General features: G+C 39.6%; 2 protein-coding genes across 2 annotated transcripts; both read left to right on the top strand.

Annotated features, from left to right (window-relative positions):
- Nucleotides 1-5,467: 5,467 nt before the first annotated feature.
- LOC113158434 (G-protein coupled receptor 4-like) lies at nucleotides 5,468-12,218 on the top strand. The gene is made up of 4 exons (XM_033326364.1): nucleotides 5,468-5,622; nucleotides 6,648-6,815; nucleotides 10,853-11,028; nucleotides 11,129-12,218. The coding sequence occupies exons 2-4, from the start codon at nucleotides 6,663-6,665 to the stop codon at nucleotides 11,661-11,663; spliced, it is 864 nt and encodes a 287-aa protein (XP_033182255.1). The 5' UTR covers nucleotides 5,468-5,622; nucleotides 6,648-6,662; the 3' UTR covers nucleotides 11,664-12,218.
- Nucleotides 12,219-16,927: 4,709 nt separating this feature from the next.
- Nucleotides 16,928-18,387, top strand: LOC113158433 (G-protein coupled receptor 4-like). The gene is made up of 3 exons (XM_026354341.1): nucleotides 16,928-17,074; nucleotides 17,591-17,769; nucleotides 17,880-18,387. Exons 1-3 carry the CDS (start codon nucleotides 16,928-16,930, stop codon nucleotides 18,385-18,387), a joined length of 834 nt encoding a protein of 277 aa, XP_026210126.1.
- The last annotated feature ends 1,428 nt before the right edge of the window (nucleotides 18,388-19,815 follow it).

Genomic DNA, 19,815 nt, shown 5'->3' with positions numbered 1-19,815 from the left:
AAAAAAAGTGTTGTTTATTTCAGTGTGTTCGGTGTCTCTGTGTTTGTTTTTTACTTTAACAGGAAGTGAATATGTTTGATTAGATTTTACTGTGTCTCTTTTGGTTTTTAAAATACATTTATGTACATCCATACATTCCATATGTACATGAAGGGACGAGAACACCGTCCTTTTTTCTTGATTCTCAAACCTTAGAATTTAAGGTTAAGAGAGATAAGTGGTCACAAACACACACAGACACACACACACAAATATATGCCCATATGCTGTATGTTATTATTTTGAGAACACAGATGAAGAACGTTTTGCACACAGACTGCTTAATTTGTGCTCTTGATTTAGTGACAGCAGCTCTTAAACTCAGTTTCTCCACCTGTAGCAGCTCAAATAAAGCAACAAGGCTACTGTAGGTCGCTACTGAGGAGTCTGTAGGCGAGAAACGTTGATGAGAACATGTTGAGGTGATCAGAAACACAGAGTTTGACATAGGAGTGCTTCAGTATCTCTGCTCACAACCACCTTCCACAAATAACAAATCATTTTAAACAGACATTTTCTGATAAGAAAGATTTATCTGGGATGAAATAAGGCAAAAAAACAGTCGCTGTGGAGAAAACACTCAGTGATCATACAAAAATGTAATATGTACAAATACATATAAAATTTTAGAGCTTTGAGTACTTTGTTAGGTTAAAGCACTGAATATAAAGGTTTATAGACATTTTCCAACTTTGTTTCTTTAATTTGCCACAAAAATTAGTTTGAAACAAAGCAGATACAGCGACATCTGGTGGTTCATAAAAGTCAAAGCAGCTTAAAAAGACTGAACTTTACTGACACTGACTTTAATTCATTATCATGTGTGATAAAAGTCCCTGAAGACTTTGTGTTGTTACCAATAAATCTGTAATACTAATAATTGTTGTAATCCTGGGCAATTTGTGATAGTAACATATTTAAAGGTTTAAATAAAGTTGGTTTGTTGAAGGAAACACATCAGACTGGACTGAAAATATCAGTCATGTTAATTATTATATGTCCTACAGATTCAATGAATGAACAACCTGTGTGGACACAATCCTGCAGTGATCAGCTGTTTTCATGTCTCTTCTTAGATCTCTCATCTTTTATTGTGTTTATTTCTGTTGTGCATGTGGTTTTATTGATTTGACCTGTTCACCTGCTTTAGCTTATCTGTCTTTGGTTACTATTAAGTTCAGTCCTCTTGCAGATTTGTTTATGTACGTGTTCCTCAGGAAAGGAGCTGTGGACAATCTCTTGGCCTCTCTGTGTTGTTGCAGGATGGTCAGCACTGATACCAGTAGATCCACAGGATGACCTTTTTGACTAGCTTAGCTTTTTACTCTTCAGTTGGTTTTAGTTGCTTTTCATACTGTATGTTTCTAAACATCAGCAGTTTTCATTTGTCCACTCATGATGTAACGTCTACTCACTGTTAAGCAGCTCTGGATGTCCTCGTTTTGGAGATGCTTTGGACAAGGCGTGGACAACAGCATATTTTGTTTGCTCGCTGGGACGTGGACGAGAAGGAATTTCCTTCCAGAGCTCCTGTGCTCTGGTCTGTCACTAAATACAACCTGTTTGTGTGAGGAAAAACATTTTACACTGTATGTGGGACACAGCTGGGCTGCACCTGTACTGAAACCCTCCCCAACAATACATAGACTTCACACCCTTAACTGCAAGTGGTGAAACAAGTACTCAGCCACGTCCATCTCTTATTTACAGTATACTGATGATCCTGTGAAGTCGTGACGCTTGAGTCAGTGTTTTATGGGCTCAGAAAAACAGAACTGTGTTCAGTGTTGGGATGTTGTTTGATACATGGTTATGTGTTGCAGTAAATGAAAGAAATTGTCATTAAATCATTATTGTCTGTAGCATTTTAAGTTGTTGTACTATTTAGAACAAATGTAATTTTAATTAATTATTGTAATTTGAATTACAATCAATGAAAATATTTTTAAGATTAAGGTTTTATACCTTGTAGAATTCCCACTAATATATTTGACCCATCTTTATTCACATACTTTCCTTTCACAGCTTCATAAAGTGTCATTGTACCACTGGCTGGAACTTGAACATTGTGTCATAATGAAATTCAAACTGTTGAGTAACAGTGTGTGTAAAGACTGTCTGTCTGTTTCTGAGAGATTTTCGGATAACAGATGATGACACTACTCCAATTCCCAGATCTCTGTTTGAGAGGCTCTACAGTAAATTTCATAGTTGTGAAATTCAGTTCCACGTAACATTTAAATGGTGATTCTATATTAATGATGATCTTTGGACATCAACAGCAGCTGCCTGATGTACTTTTTAAATTATTATAATTAAGAAAATAAGATCGCATGAAAATACAAACTGTCTGCTCCTGTAAATTACAACTTTCATGATATAAATACTGCATTATTTATAAGTATTTGATATCAGTACTGTCCACTGATGATACAGACTTTTACCTGTTAGGACTAGTTCTTAGACTGGCTGAAATAATCAAGTTTCTCATATTTAATTGCACAAACTATTTACAAATGACTTATTTTAATTCATCTTACAGTTTGTCTGATGTTTTTGCTCCCACATTTATGTAATATGGGGCCAAAACAGTCGACACGTCTGAATATAAATACAACTCCACTGTACTCTGACTTCAAACATGAACATGTAGTGAAATCATCACCTTCCTAAAAGATTCAACCTAAAAACACTATCAGTGTGCGGCTGCTCTGGCAGCTGATCCACAGTTCTCTTGTGACAATGTTTGACTGATTCATAAATGCAACTCAGATCATTTAAACATCAGCTGGTGGTGGTAATTCAAGTCTACAATGATAAACAGTGAATTTCAAATTAAAATAATATCCTGAGCAAAAGAAAAACAGACATTTTGAGGCAATAAAGGGAGAAAGAAAAACAACTACAGCTGACCTCTGTTTGATTCACTGGCATTATGTCAGCATAGGTTGATTAGGAAACACTAGCATGTAAAATCTTAAAGGAAAACTTTCTTCTTAGAAAACACTGTAAACGTCTGTTCTTAATTTGTTTTAGGAAAGCTGCAAGATTAAAGTGCAACAACATCAAAAAATGAGGAAGTTATGGTTTAGTGTTGTGTAGTCTTGTATAAAATATCTGCTGCTGAAGCAGGAAGCAGCAGCCGTTGGTGGCCAGTAGAGACAGATACTATTTAACCAGTTAACATGCTAATGTTGGTGTGTGCTGTTCTTTTGTTTGTAATTTGTCTCATATTTGCAATAGAATCTCTAATTTCTCAAAGAAACTTGTTTCAGTCTGTAAAAACAAAACAATGCAACTCTCTTTCCCTCAGTAAATGTAGAACTTCATTCATGAAAAATGATGAAGCTTGTTACAGAAACAAAGTCATGTTTGCACTTTAGGAGCACAGGAATGGTATTTTCAGGAGACATAGTGAAAGTATTGAATGTAATTTATACAGTATACAGTAATAAATTAAGAATATTACTAAATGTTTTTAGGTTTAATAGAGATTTGACTCTCAGAGTAATTGAATCTACTAAAAGTTTAAAAGCTGTCTTTTCAATCATCTCTAATAAAATATGGAACATTTAAGGAGCTGAGAATAAAATCTGTAAGAGACAAGAAGACACAATTTCTCACAAGTTAAGTTTTAACCTAAGAAATAAATTAAACTTGTCTGTGGGAGAAAGAATCTAGAAAGCTCCTCCTCTGGACCACTCTGCTACAACTTTCTGACATCACTTGTAGGCATGATGAAACTTAGCATTTCATGGTTAACATTCTCAAACTGTGCAGAAAACCACTTCTCTTTCTAAGAAGCACGGCAGTCAAGCACAAATATACTGTAAATGACTTAACCACGAATTTTCCTGGTTAAGCATGTGGAGGAGGAGAACTGTCACAGCCTGAGAGATATTTCAAGATAATGACACAAGCACTGAAAACTCAGATTCCCCGATTTCTGTCATCAAGATACGATTCAGTTTCCTTCTCCACCTTGTCGTGCTTCTAAGAGGATCCACACATACAAAGTAATCAGGCAATAAAATAAAATAAAATGGAGCATTTTGAAAAAGGAAACATCTGCAATGTAATATCTGTGCAGCACGACTTCAGTCACCCACTCGATTCTTCTCACATATTTTTAATGTTTTGATTATGTATTTATTACTTGTTTTGTTTCTCTTATTTTTGTTCAGTCAAGAGTTTCCTGCAGAAAAGTACAGAGAGGAGGAGAAAACACAAAGTTAATAACATGCAATGGTGGCATTCAACTTTGTGTTTGATTAACTTAATCATCGGTTAATCTTAAATGTAACAACAGTTACACAAGATGTCATGTCAAGTATTTAGTGCCTCATATACTTAAATCAAGCTTTTTCATATAGTTCAATCCATAAGTCATTTGTTCATTAGTTCTGTTGAATCTGATCTGTTGTTCTCTTCTGTGGTGCAAATACTAAACAGACAGCTCAGTGCAGAGCTCCATAAATTCCACTTGAGTTACACGAGTTCCTTCTGAGGAAGGCAGTCACCCATAGAACCACTTTGTCTCCTGCATGTTGTCCCATTACTGCGGTCTGTGTGTTTGTTGAGGTGAAAGCAGAGATCAGAACAACGCAGTAGGTTGAGTTCCTCCAGGTTTTAAAGGGGAGACTTGTTTATTTCTGTTGTTCTATGGATGATCTAATTTATAAAAACGTTAATTGTATTACTGAATTTAACTAGGAATGTAACTGAATATGTAAACTGTGAGCAGCTGACAGCTCAGGACTGTGGTTGAACTAATAGACTGTAGTCAAAGCAGTGACATTTACTTTCAGTTTCTCTCACACTGTTTCATTAAATGATCTGGTTGTTAATCAATTTACGAGTTTATGATTTTAGATTATAGTTAAGTGTGTTTTACTTTTGTGTGTCACAGTATAATGATTGATATAAAAGAAATAAAGATATGCAGCATCAGATTTAATGATTTATTTCCAGTAGAATATGAACAAAAAGAGAGATTAATCTGGGAATTTGTAGTCAACTTAGATATCATCCAGATTGCTGCAATGGTAATGTGAGTGTATTTACCTGGTAATTGCAGAGTTGATGAAATGTAGCACTGAAGACAACAAAAATGCAACAACATCAAAAAAATAAAAGATAAACCACAAAAAAAAAAAAAAAACACATACACGCACAAAAAACAGGAAGTTGTGTTTCAGGACATTGCGCAAAATATCTTTAAGACGCAGGAACCAGTCTGCAGCCAGTGGTGGAAGCACTTAGGCAGAACAGTTGTCTCAGATTTGCAATAAAACACCAGAAAAACAACAGAAAATAGTTTTAGTCTGATTCAAACATAGAAAACATAAAAATTATATTCATGAGATAGCAGCGGTATGTGACTAAATAACTTTTTTTATTTTTCTATTTATATTTTTGTGACAAATTTGCCTACAATCATCCAACCACCTCCTTACAGTCGCCTTTTGAACCACTTCGTCTCTTCGTCAGAAGCATCTTGAGCTCCTGTGTTTCACTACTTGTCACATTACTGCAGACTGTGAAAGCAGAGTCCCTCAGGTTGTGGTCCTCCAGGTTTTAAAGGTAAGATTTGTGTTGTTTTACTTATGTTGTTCTGTCTTGTAGATAAGAAATCTTTAGAAACACTGGAGTAAGAAGATATTACCTTCTTAAATATACTATAGTAGCTGACTAAAAAACACCAGAAATGTGACTTCTTTGGTTGACATAGACCATTCAGCTCTCAGTGCTACTGAAACATAATAGTTCACTCTCTGTATGGTCCCTCATTGTTTTTCTTGAACATTCTCTAAACTGAACAATGGTAGAAAAGTAGAAAGCAGAAAAATTCCTTCTGTTGGGGTGAATGATGTGTATGAAGCTATTCTACACATGAACATCACAAAACAAGATGTAAACATGAAAAAGTGGGAATAAAAAAAGAATAGATGCAACAATTCATCAGAACACTCATGAGGTTAATTGGTAAATACTCTTGTATGAAACAAGCTGTTTGCTTCTTTTCTTGTATATTTACGTTGCACTGGCACTATTGATTTCTTTGGTTTGCACATGTTCATCCATCTAGACCCTTACATGTTGGGGAGTTGTAGAAATGTAGTTCACAGATACCATAAGAAACAAGTAGACACAAAGTGTGAAGTGGTCTTGAGGGAGAACAACACCGGAAAAATTTACTTGTTCCTAAAATGCAATTTGTTTTTCTAATATAACTAAATGTTATCTTGACTTAATATTATCTGCTGTGTAAACTTAATTCATTGAACAAGTTTGGTTGTCTTTTGAAATCTTAATTTGAACAACTTTTTGTGCAGATGTGAATCTTTTTGGATTGGATATTTACAATACTCATAGTTTAATGGTTTACACGCCCTCTATTTCCTCGGAAACCATGGTACTGCAGCTAACATAATGTTTGCTTCTGTTTGAGTTAAAACAGTTAAATCGTACAATGAGATTTTCTTTTCAATCCCTCCCTTCACAGTAAAAGAAATTCATCAAATAAAAATAATTAAAATGATGCTCACAGGTTTTCATTTCAAACTGGAAAATTTTAGATAATGAAAAACAAATTTCTCCCTTTCCAGGTTTCACCCTGCAGAATGACACAGAACTACGTTAACAACACATCACAGGAAATTACCAACAACAGCAGCATTAAACAGTTTAAAGAAATTCACCATGTGATGTCATGCATCATAGTTTCTGTCGGACTTCCTTTGACCCTAGTGGCCATCTTTGCTGTTTATTCTCTGGTATATATATTATGAGATTTACAGTTTAAGAAGCTCAGCACAGTTTTATTATATAAGTTCTGTGTTTCACCACATGCAATTTGAAATGTGATAATGTGTTAAAATGGTACATCTTAGCTTTAATTTAAGTAAAACTAGGTTGTCACCATCTTTCCTGAAATGCACAAAGACAGGAGCTCAAACAACTCCCTCAGAGATTGCTCACAAACTGTTGGCAGAGCAAAATAAGATAAGATAAGATAAGATAAGATAAGATAAGATAAGATAAGATAAGATAAGATAAGATAAGATAAGATAAGATAAGACTTTATTTATCCCACGATGGGGAAATTCTTTTGTCTGCAGCAGCAAGGTGACATTAAATAGTACAACAGTATAGAAGAATAGAAGAACAGAAGAACTTATTTAACTTACACAAAAATTAAAATTAAAATTAAAATTAAAATTAAAATTAAAATACACACCAAACAACGATACCAGTATAAGAACAAACCGACAGAAACAACAACAGCAACAACAAATAAAATACACCGTGTAGGTACATAGTATGTCACTGCAGTACTGTGTTGTATAGTCTGATGGCTGTGGGGAGGAATGACCTGCGGTAGCGCTCCTTCTTGCACTGTGAGTCTAACAGACTTGTGCTGAAGGAGCTGGTCAGAGCCTCTACAGTTTGGTGCAGGGGGTGGGAGGGGTTATCCATGATGGATGTTAGTTTAGCCAACATCCTCCTGTCCGCCACCTCCTTGATGGACTCCAGTGTGCAGCCCAGGACAGAGCCGGCTTTCTTAACCAGTTTGTTAAGTCTCTTCCTGTCTCTGCCTGTACTGCCCCCTGCCCAGCACACGACTCCATAAAGGACTACTGAGGCCACCACAGTGTCATAAAAAGTCCTTAGCAGCTGTCTGCACACACCAAAAGACCTCAGTCTCCTCAGCAGGTGAAGGCGACTCTGGCCCTTCTTGTACAGAGCGTCCGTGTTGTTGGAGCAGTCCAGTTTGTTGTTAAGGTGAACACCCAGGTACCGTATTTTCCGCATTATAAGGCACATCTTCAATTAATGGCCTATTTAAAAACTTTTGTCATATATAAGGCGCCTAGAATAGATGCTACAGTAGAGGCTGGCGTTACGTTATGCAACATTAGATGGAGCTGCGCTAAAGGGAATGTGAACAAAACAGTCAGATAAGTCAGTCAAATTTTATTAATAGATTACAAACCAGCCTTCTGACAAAATGAATAAACAGCTGTTTTATTATTTTCCCCGAGGTAAAGTCAGTGACGTAGAATCTTTGTGACACAGTTTATCTTTGTCCATCTTGATGATGTGCTCTGGCCGTGTCATGCCTTTCAGTTCAAGTGATAAATGAATAACAATAAGTTGTGACAAAGGCAGATAAAAAGTATTATAGTATTGTTCTTAAAAATTTATCAGAGTGAGAGTTGTGTATTTTAGTTGATCTTTGTTAAGATAATTAGCTGCAGAGTGAGCGCTCTTTCCACTCTGTTCAATAGAACAGCTTTGACGTATTTTCTCCGTCGGTACATAAAACTAGTTTCCACAGTAAACGAACTGGTTCATGTATAAGGAAATGTGTAACGATGTGTATTATTTGTTAATTTAGTTTCTTTCTGTTTATTTCAGTTACATAAAGAAATGATAGGATAAAATGTAGTTGAGAGCAATGTACTCTCACTCTCAGACCTGGGCATCTCTGGATCAGCTCTAGCCTGGCTTCGGTCATACTTGTCTGAACGAACCTTTAAGGTATCCTGGCAGGGGCGTGTCTCTGACTCTCATAACCTCTCAACCGGTGTACTGCAGGGCTCAGTCCTTGGTCCTCTTCTTTTTTCAATCTATACTTCTTCTCTAGGCTCTATCATCCATTCTCATGGCTTTTCTTATCACTGCTATGCAGATGACACACAGCTCTTCCTGTCTTTTCCGCCGGATGACTCAACTGTCTCATCTCGCATCTCTGCCTGTCTCTCTGACATCTCTGCCTGGATGAGAAAAAGACACCTTCAACTCAACATTCCCAAAACTGAACTTCTAGTCTTCCCTGCCAGACCTTCAACTCAACACAACATCAGCATCAACATTGGATCTGCGGGGATTGTCCCCACTAAGACGGCCAGAAACCTGGGGGTCATCATTGATGACCAGCTGACCTTCACGGATCACATCGCCACAGTCGCTAGGTCGTGTAGATATGCCCTCCACAATATCAGAAAGATCAGACCCCATCTGACGGCAATCACAACCCAACTAATTGTACAGGCATTGATCTTATCTCGCCTGGATTACTGCAATGCACTACTGATGGATTTATCGGCATCCACGACCAAACCCCTCCAGATGATCCAAAATGCGGCAGCACGCCTCATTTTTAATCAACCTAAAAGGTCTCATGTCACACCGCTCTTCAGATCTTTGCACTGGCTTCCTGTGGCTGCAAGGATCAGGTTCAAAGCTCTGTCTCTTGACTACAGAGTGGTTAACTCCACAGCTCCAACTTATCTCAATTCAATCATTCAGGTCTACATCCCCTCCCGTCCACTGCGCTCAACCAGGGAACGTCGACTGGTGGTACCTGCACCACACAGTCGACACCAAGGAAAACTGTTCAGCTCAGTGATCCCACGATGGTGGAATGAGCTGCAGAACTCTGCACGCTCAGCCACCTCACTTGCAATCTTTAAAAAATTGCTGAAAACAGAACTCTTCCGCATCTTCCTTTGCACTTAAAAAAAAAAAAAAAAAAAATTCTACCCTTTCATTCTCACATCTCTTGAAACAGTAACACTTTTTCGATAGCACTCTGCTTTGATGTTGTTTCTCCTTGACTTAGATTTTGTTTGCTTGCCTTGTTCCTCACTTGTAAGTCGCTTTGGATAAAAGCGTCTGCTAAATGACTAAATGTAAATGTAAATGTACTCCTCAGTTCACAACTCCAGTAAAGACCAGAAACAGCACCATTGATTCATTAATGTTAAACGTCTATTCACTTTTATTCACTGATCGACTTGAGTTTAAACTCTGCGTCGTACCCGTGTCTCTTAATAGGAGCCATTTTAGGGTCTTTGCACAAACACACAAATGGAAATGAAACGGCACGCTTCGCACAGTCATATATCCCAGCATGCACCGCGCGCTACTTCTTCTAAGAGGGAAAATGGAGTCGGCGGCAGTTTACCGTAGTTGCGAGACCTGTTGCGGCTCAGTATTGATCCATATATAAGGCGCACTGGATTAAGTGCGGAAAATGCGGTATTTAATGTGTCCACAGTCTCAATGTCTGAGCCATGGATGTTCACCGGTGAGTGTGTTGGAGGGGACTTCCTGAAGTCAAGAACTAGCTTCTTTGTTTTGCTGGTGTTTAGATGACCCCCCCCCCCCGGATACACAGCCAACAATGGCACTGTCATCTGAGAACTTCTGTAGGTGACAGTGGTGGGAGTTGTATTTAAAGTCCGATGTGTACAATGTGAACAGAAAAGGGGAGAACTATGTCCCTTGAGGTGCCCCTGTGTTGCAGACTACCACATCAGGCACACAGTCACGCAGCCTCACAAACTGTGGCCTGTGAGTTAGTTGATGGTCCAAGCAGCCAAATGTTGGTCCACGCCTGCCACTTCCAGCTTCCTCCTCAGCAGTGATGGCTGGATGGTGTTGAAAGCACTGGAGAACATGACTCTCACAGTGCTCCCAGAGGAGACAGGGACGATGCTGCAGATAGATGATGGCATCATCCACCCCAAAGCCTGTTGCCTTCCTGGCCTTTGTCCTCCTTAACTCCTTCCTAACCTGGTTCAGACTGAGGCAGAGGGAGGTGGGCGGTGGCTGGTCTGGAGCTGTGGGTTGTTGGGGGGGGGTCCCTTTGTTGCAGCTGGAGGAAGGGCAGAGTGGACTGCTTGGTGCTGAGGAGTGAATAGCTGCAGCTGGGAGGAGACGCCTGGACTGGACAGTTCTAAGGAAAGATAAGCTGCATATTAACATCTACTTTATTTGTTTTTTTTCCAACTCTTACCTGCAGGTGCAAAAGAATCATGTTGCTCCGATCTATGTCATCAACCTTCTCATGTCTGACCTCATTCAACTCTGCTGTATGATCATTTGGGAGACAGGAACTACTTGGTTCATCACTCTTTGCATCTATGTCTTTGGTCTGATGGCCAGTGTTGGCTTCATGGTGTGCATCGCCCTCGAAAGGTAACTATCTGTAAATCCACAATGTGTCTGATCATTTTATGGATAATTCTAATTCTGCCCAAAGACCATCATCTCCTGCATGTGTCTCTCTGTGTTACAGGTATTTGGTCATCGCCTGGCCACTGTGGTACCGTAACAGACCAACAATCAAGATCTCTGTGGTGGTCTGTGTTGTGGTCTGGACCTTTTCTCTTGTCGGTTTCCTCCTGTTCTATTTCAGCAAGGAGAGTAATGACATCGCTTTTAGTGTCTTCCTCCTCTCTCCAATTCCTCTGCTCATATTCTTCCTGGTTGGGACCATTAAAGCCTTGTCTGCTGCCATCAGTGTCAGTGCTGAAGAAAAATGTCGAATTGTGGGACTTCTGGTTCTGGTGCTGCTCATTTACACTCTGTTATTCCTGCCTGGCATCATCTGGCACCTGGCAGACAAAAATACCAGAGGTCATAACTTGACTTTTGTGTCTTTCACTTTTTTTAAACTCAGTCCTCTGGCTGATTTATTTCTGTATATTTTCCTCAGGAAAGGGGCTGTAAACAAGGTTCTGTCCTGTCTGTGTTGTTGCAGGAAGAACAGAACTAGTCAGACGTCCAGCAGTGTGAATGATGAAACCACACACACAGTCATTTCAGTGTAGTCAGAAGAGAAAAGAGGAGAAAACACAATAAGAAACATAGTAAGATGATGAAAGCTCTGTCTCATTACTGTAGACTGTCAGGATGCAGACTCAGATGAAACACTGTCTGTGGTCCTCCAGCTCTAAGATATAAGGTTTATGTTGTATTAATTCTTACTTCTTCACTGCAGCGTCTTGTGTCCGTCTCCTGCTGCTGCAGTCTGCTCATGAGTTCATCTCATAGTAATTGTTGGTTTTAAATTAAAGTCCTAAAGTCAGACTGAAAATGAAACAAACCCAAGAGTTCACTGTAGAAATCGAGACAAGCTTCTATTATTCACTTTGCTCTGTGGAGCAGCTGTGACTCTTTATCTCTCTCCTCCTGCGCTCTGACCACTGCAGGAATTCATGAAGCAGCGTGCATGAAAACTCATTCTCAAATGTTTCTACATTTTGACTTCTCTGGATCCAAACTTAAAAAAACATCTTAAAAAACTTCTTCCTAGCTGTAAAATTTTTTCATCGTTCTGTTTTTGCTTTTTTTTACAAATACTATATCTTCTTCTCTTTCGGCTTTTCCCATCAGGGGTCGCCACAGCAAATCATCCTTTTCCACCTCACTCTATCATGAACATCTTCTACCCTAACACTAGCCAAATTCATGTCCTCTGTTAAGACATCCATATATCTCCTCTTTGGCCGCCTCTTGCCCTCCTGCCTCTCTCACTGCTACCGTCTCTAACCCATAGAGCAGAGCTGGTCTCACCACTGTCTTGTACACCTTTCCTTTGAGTCTTGCTGACACTCTTCTGTCACACAACACTCCTGACACTTTCCTCCACCCGCTCCAACCTGTCTGCACTCGCCTCTTCACCTCTTTTCCACACTCTCCATCACACTGAACTGTTGACCCCAAGTACTTAAACTCCTGCACCTTCTTCACCTCAGCCCCCTCTAACCTAACGCTTCTACCTTGATCCCTCTCGTTCAGACACATGTATTCTGTCTTACTACGACTGACCTTCATGCCTCTTCTTTCCAGAGCAAACCTCCACCTCTCCAACTGTTCCTCTACCTGCTCTCTACTCTCACTGCAAATCACAATGTCATCTGCAAACATCATTGTCCAGGGAGATTCCTGTCTGACCTCATCTGTCAGCCTGTCCATCAGCATAGCAAATAAGAAGGGACTCAGAGCTGATCCTTGGTGTAGTCCCACCTCCACCTTGAACTCCTCTGTCTGACCTACAGCACATCTCACCACCGTCATACTTCTCTCATACATGTCCTGGACTAGTCTGACGTACTTCTCTGCCACTCCCGACGACCTCATACAGTACCACAGCTCCTCCCTCTGCACCTGTCATACGCCTTCTCTAAATCTACAAAGACACAATGCAGCTCCTTCTGACCATCTCTGTACTTTTCCATCAACATTCTCAAAGCAAAAATGGCATCAGTGGTGCTCTTACGGGGCATGAAACCATACTGCTGCTCACAAATCTCCACCTTCTTCCTAAGCCTGGCTTCCACTACTCTTTCCCACAGCTTCATTGTGTGGCTCATCAACTTTATTCCTCTATAGTTGCTGCAGTTCTGCGTGTCACCCTTGTTCTTAAAGATCGGAACCAGAACGCTTCTCCTCCATTCCTCAGGCATCTTCTCACTCTCTAGAATCCTATTGAAGAAACTCGTTAGAAACTCCACTGCTGCCTCTCCTAAGCACTTCCACACCTCCACAGGTACGTCATCAGGACCAACAGACTTTCCACTCTTCATCCTTTTCAGAGCCTTCCTAACCTCATCCTTTCCAATCTCTTCTATTTCCTGCTCCACAACATCCACATCTTCCTCCCTTCTTTCCCTGTCATTTTCCTCGTTCATCAGCTCCTCAAAATACTCCTTCCATCTTTTCTGCACACTCTCCTGGGTTGTTAGTACCTTTCCGTCTCTGTCCTTAATCACCCTTACCTGTTGCACATCCTTCCCATCTCTATCTCTCTGTCTGGCTAGTCTGTACAAGTCCTTCTCTCCTTCCTTTGTGTCTAACCTGTCATACAGCTCATCGTAAGCTTTCTGTTTGGCCTTTGCCACCTCCCTCTTTACTCTACGCTGCACTTCCTTGTACTCCTGTCTACTTTCCTCAGTCCTTTCTACATCCCACTTCCTTTTAGCCAACCTCTTCCTCTGGATGCATTCCTGTACTTCCTCATTCCACCACCAAGTGTCTTTATCTTCTTTCCTTCTTCCAGATGAAACACCTAGCACCTTCCTACCTGTTTCCCTGATAACTTCTGCTGTAGTTTCCCAGTCATCTGGAAGCTCATCCTGACCACCCAGAACCTGTCTCAACTTCTGTCTGAATTCCTCACAAGTTTCTTCATTCTTTAGCTTCCACCACTTGGTCTTCTTTTCTGTCTTCCCTCTCTTCTTCTTCCTGACCTCCAGAGTCATCTTACACACCACCATGCGGTGCTGTCTGGCTACACTCTCTCCTACCACCACTTTGCAGTCACTAACCTCTCTCAAATGACCTCGTCTACATAGGATGTAGTCCACCTGTGTACTCCTACCTCCACTCTTGTATGCCACTCTGTGTTCCTCTCTCTTCTGGAAGTAAGTGTTGACTACAGCCATTTCCATCCTCTTAGCAAAGTCCACCACCATCTGTCCTTCCAGATTCCTTTCCTTTACACCAAACCTGCCCATCTCCTCCTCATCACCTCTGTTGCCCTCACCAACATGCCCATTAAAGTCTGCTCCAACCACAACTCTCTCTCCTCTGGGGATACTCTCTATGACCTCATCAAACTCACTCCAGAATCTCTCCTTCTCTTCTAACTCACAGCCAACCTGTGGAGCATACCCACTGACTACATTCACCATCACCCCTTCGATTTCTAGCTGTAGGCTCATCACCCTGTCTGAGACTCTTTTCACCTCTAGAACACTGTTTACAAACTCCCCCTTCAGAATCACTCCTACCCCGTTTCTCTTCCTATCCACACCATGGTAGAACAGTTTGTATCCTCCTCCAATGCTACGTGCCTTGCTACCCTTCCACCTTGTCTCCTGCACACACAGTACATCTACCTTCCTTCTCTCCATCATGTTTGCCAGCTCTCTGCCTTTCCCTGTCATTGTGCCAATGTTAAGAGTCTCTATTTATCCGGGCTTGGGACCGGCACAGAAGTCACTGGCTTGCAGCGACATCTGGAGGTTCATAAAAGTCAAAGCAGCTTAAAAAGACTGAATTTTACTGACACTGACTTTAATTCATTTCCATGTGTGATAAAAGTCCCTGAAGACTTTGTGTTGTTACCAATAAATCTGTAATACTAATAATTGTTGTAAACCTGTTATATTTGTGATAGTAACATATTTAAAGGTTCAAATAAAGTTGGTTTGTTAAAGGAAACACATAAACTGTAAATATCAGTCATGTGAATCATTTATGGCCTACAGATTCAAAATACTGTAAATACATATTAAAGTAATGGACTATATGATGCACCACAAAATAACAGCAATAACATACATGTAACACTCTTCAAGGTTCCTTTAAACTGATTTAGTGTCACGGAAAATGAGCAAATGTCAAATCATTCACTGGTTCCTCCAGATTTTTAATGTAAGGTTTGTCTAATAGGTCAAAATGTAAATGAAGATTATTAATACTGTAAATACCCATGAGGAAAGAATGTAAATAATATGCAAACTGTGATCATCTGTAACATTTTAATACAGTTCAACCAGTTTAACTTTGGTTTCTGTTTTTCTCTCTTTTCCCATAAATTTAAATAGTACTCAAACAAATAAAGTATCCGACTGAGATAATAAATATAAAAATATGTAAAAAGACAGGATTTTTTATATTTCTCCTTGACTTTCATCTTTATACTAGGACGTGAGGAAACCATGTGTCTCTTCTGAAGAAGTGTAGTTTATCTGCAGGAGTCAGACTCAGATGAACATAAAAACTGAGTCTGTGGTCTTCCAGCTGTAAATAACAAATTAACTAGGAATGGAAATGAATTTACAAACTGTGACAAGCTGAGCACATAAAACAGTGGACGAACAATATCCAACAGGCCAACCAGTTACATGTAGTTTCTGTTTTCTCCTCCCACTCTCTACGACACTTTAACGCATGAGGAACAAAAGTGTCTGACAAACAAATGTAATATAAATAACTTGATGGTAGGCAAAATCATGCAAAACACAATATTTAAATAATGTAAAAAAAAGAATAGTGGAGATAATGATAACGACCCTGTTGAAGTGATGACATCTGAAATTTGAGATGGGATTACTGATGTAAGAAAAGTAACGCAGCACAACAGAATCAGTTTTAATGTCAGAAATGTGAACTTTAGTTTACAAGTTTGAATAAAATGATCAAAGATCAAAGATCAACCTCATCCACTGTAATTCAGCAGTTTAGAGATTAGACGAGTGATGAAATGATGCAATAAAAGAAAACGTAAAACTATATTATCACCTTAAATTTGAGGGTGTTAATTCACAACAGAAAACATCTGAGTAAATGTAGTGGAGAAATATCAAGAAGCATAAAAAGAAATGTTCAGTCAAACCTGGGGACTGATTAAACTACAGTCTAACAACAACTCCAACTTAATGAAAGCTGTTGAAATATGTGAAGCAACAAAACAACATTAAAGAAAAACAGTTGTTGGAGATTTGTCAGGACAGTGTGTTTGTCTCTAAACAGATGGACATGTCTTCTCTGCTGACTGTGACGGTTCTTCTTCTGTGTTTTACATATTCATGCATGACTTCGTTTTCCCTCTCAACCTTTAAACAAATGCAAAGGAAAGTATAGATTTTCAGGAGCCGTGTCATTTATGATATTTAGACGCTTGCTGACTGGATGCAGAGGATCCAACATCAAACCTGGTGTATGATCTCAATCAGCTGGGGCCTCAAAGGTAAAATTGGTGATGTAACTTTTTACTCATGTTTAAATGTGCAAACTGTGTCGACGGGTTCAGACAGTTGAACCAAATATTTATGTTTGAATTAGAGCTCAAAGACAGAGCTGTTCGACACTTAATATTCAGAGTTAACAGAGTTCATTAAGTTGTGGTAAGTTGAAAGAAATGAAGGAATAAATCTGTGTTTTTCAGTTAGTTCTACTCTATGTTAGTGTTTGACGTAGTGAATGTTCCCACCTGTGTTTGTATTTGTGCCTCGCTCAGTGATATTAGTAAACCAAGTTATTTTTACATGTTAAGAATTCTCTTTTTTAGGTTTCAATCTGAAGAATGGAGGAATTAAACACTTCACAAAGCAACGACATCACCAATAGTTACACTGAATCATCAATCAACCTCCTCTTCATAGTGACCTGCATCATCGTTGGCCTCAGCCTTCTCTTGAATCTAGTGGCTGCCTACTCTGTCTGTTCTCTGGTGTGTATTTGAACATTGAGATTTACAGTTTAATCTGTAATATTGAATAGCTACACATCCTTCTACTAGTTACTCCACTAAAGTGCTAAGATAATCTATAAAGTACCACGATGGTTTTTCCTAATGGATCCTGTTCATCTGCTCTGTTCACACCGTCTCTTCGGAGACAGTATTTTCCTTAACAATAAACTAGAAAGTGCATGAGTAAAGTAAATGAAGCCTGATTTACTCTGTTGATGTGTTCCCTTCTATTATTTGTACAATGAGAAGAGAGGCGCCCTCTAAACACAGTACACCATGTTATGTGAAATATTAATAAGTAATAAAACTATTATTTGAAACACAACATGCCAACGTGTCACATCGGATTATTCTGACTGACACTCGGCTCTGACTACAGTTGCTCTGCAGAGCGAGGTGACACACTGTAATTTGGCAGAGGTCACCTTGAGGAGGAGAGGAGTTCAGACTCTATTTACATCTGCTTTCTTTACCTTTACCAATGTCTTCCTGCAGGTCCAAAAGGATCATGTTACTCAGATCTACGTTATCAACGTTCTCATTTCTGACCTCGTCCAGCTCAGCAGCATGATCGCTCAACTGACACCTTGTTTGCCGTCTGCAGTCTTTTTTCATATCTACTACTTTGGTGTGATATCCGGCGTTGGCTTCATGGTGTGTGTTGCTATGGAAAGGTAGCCGTCTGTCACTCCAGTGATTCTACTTCATGACCATTTTATTTGTACATCACTTGGATGCTGCTCAGTGACCATCGTGTATGGTGTGTGTCTATACTATGTTACAGGTATTTGGTTATTGCCTGGCCAGTGTGGTACCGCTTCAGACGAACAGTCAAGATCTATTTGATGGTCTCTGCTGTGGTGTGGACACTTCCTCTTGTCTACATCCTCCCTCTTTCCTTCGGTGCTGATCCTCAGGTGCTAGAAACCATCTTGGCTGTCTTCCTCCTCCTTCCCTATCCACTGCTTGTATTCTTCCTTGGTGGGACTCTCAAAGCTTTGCGTCCTTCCGTCAGTGTCCCCCCTGAAGAAAAACGTCGAATTGTGGCCGTGTTGGTCCTGGTGCTGCTAATTTACACACTGATATTTCTGCCAACTGCTATTTGGTCCCTGGCACAAGACAGCAGCATTAACACGTCCTTTTCTGATCTGTCTTTCACTCTTATTAAGTTCAGTCCTCTTGCTGACTCATTTCTGTATGTTTTCCTGAGGAAAGGGGCTGCAGACAAGCTTTTGGCCTTTTTGTGCTTTTACAAGTTGGAAAGTAACGACACCAGTAGATCAACAGCATGAATGATGACAGCATGTTATAATAATGATGTCATTTATTATTATCAGAATTATACAGTGGATAGTTGAGATACAGAGGCAAGAAAAATATGAAAAAAATGAATAATGACCTCAGAAAAGCTGATTGGAGTCAGGTGTTAGCATAAGTTCAGAAAATTAGATCAATAACCTCCTCTACCTTATGTAAAGTTCAGAGGAAGGAGTTTGTTCTAGTCTTCACCACTTACTGAGACTCCAACAGACAGAGCCTTAATAAACCTGTCTGTCCTCCCCAAATAGCTCACAGCGTGCAAGTTGACCATAAATGATTTGAATACTGTCAATCACCAGACACACTTTTTTCCTCTTTGTCAGTTTCAGAAGCTCACAGGTTAAAAACCACACGTTGAACGAGTTCTCTCTACTGGTTCATGTGTATGTGTCTCTATATGACTTTTTATTTTTAATTGAGTGAAACCTTTTAATAAAGTTGTTTGATAATCTGCAGCTGTTGCTGGAGTTTTCAGCTTGTGTCGTCTCATCCATGCACCACAGTCGTAGGTGAAGCAGGAATTTCTGCTTCGTCCTGTAGAAAAACTTCATAAGTTCATATAAACTGTTTCTGTCATCATCTGGTTATGGTTTGGAACTGATTATCATCCTGCAATGGACTGGCGACCTGTCCAAGGTGTACCCCGCCTCTCGTCCAATGACAGCTGGGATAGGCTCCAGCATTCCCACGACCCTTCAGAGGACAAGAGGTTAAGAAAATGGATGGATGATGATCATCTTTTCATTTTGGTTCCTGACTCCTCTCTGTTTTGGTTCAGTCCTGGTTCATTCTGCAGTGATCACTTCCTGATTGGATTCACCTGTTTCCTCACTTATTTATTCAGCCCCTCGTCTCTTTACCTGTGTAGCTGCCCACATTTTGTCTTTAACCTTCTGCTGTTGCCCTCCCCTCGTCTCACTGTAAGTTACTGACACTGCATTCAGTGCAGACAGTTGACTTAAAAAAAAATTATAAGCTAATTAATTAAAGTTAAAATGAGCAAATGTCACCTCGTTCACAAGCTTCATACTGGACCAGAAAATTATAGTTCACCAGCTTTCAAATGTATTTGTGTTATAATTCTGTGGATATTTTAATACATCAAACTCTAATTGTACAAATGTGAGAAAAATTAAGGAATAAAAAAATGCAAATACATATGCAAACTGTGATGTGGTCTGATGATATAGTACAGTTCAACCAGTGACAGCTGAAACGTGAAAACAGGTTTGTGTATTATTACAACAGGAGTACTGATACAGTACCTTAGAAAGATATTTATATGCAACAGTACATAATCAACTACTATATAATCCATGTAATTTCCTCCATTCTGGGGAAGTCAGATAGATTAAAGGTTCCACAGTGAGTACACAGTTGAACTGTACTATGCAAAAGAA

Source organism: Anabas testudineus, chromosome 15 (genome assembly GCF_900324465.2).
Source record: "Anabas testudineus chromosome 15, fAnaTes1.2, whole genome shotgun sequence".
NCBI lineage: Eukaryota > Metazoa > Chordata > Actinopteri > Anabantiformes > Anabantidae > Anabas > Anabas testudineus.
This window is presented reverse-complemented; position numbering and strand designations above follow the sequence as displayed.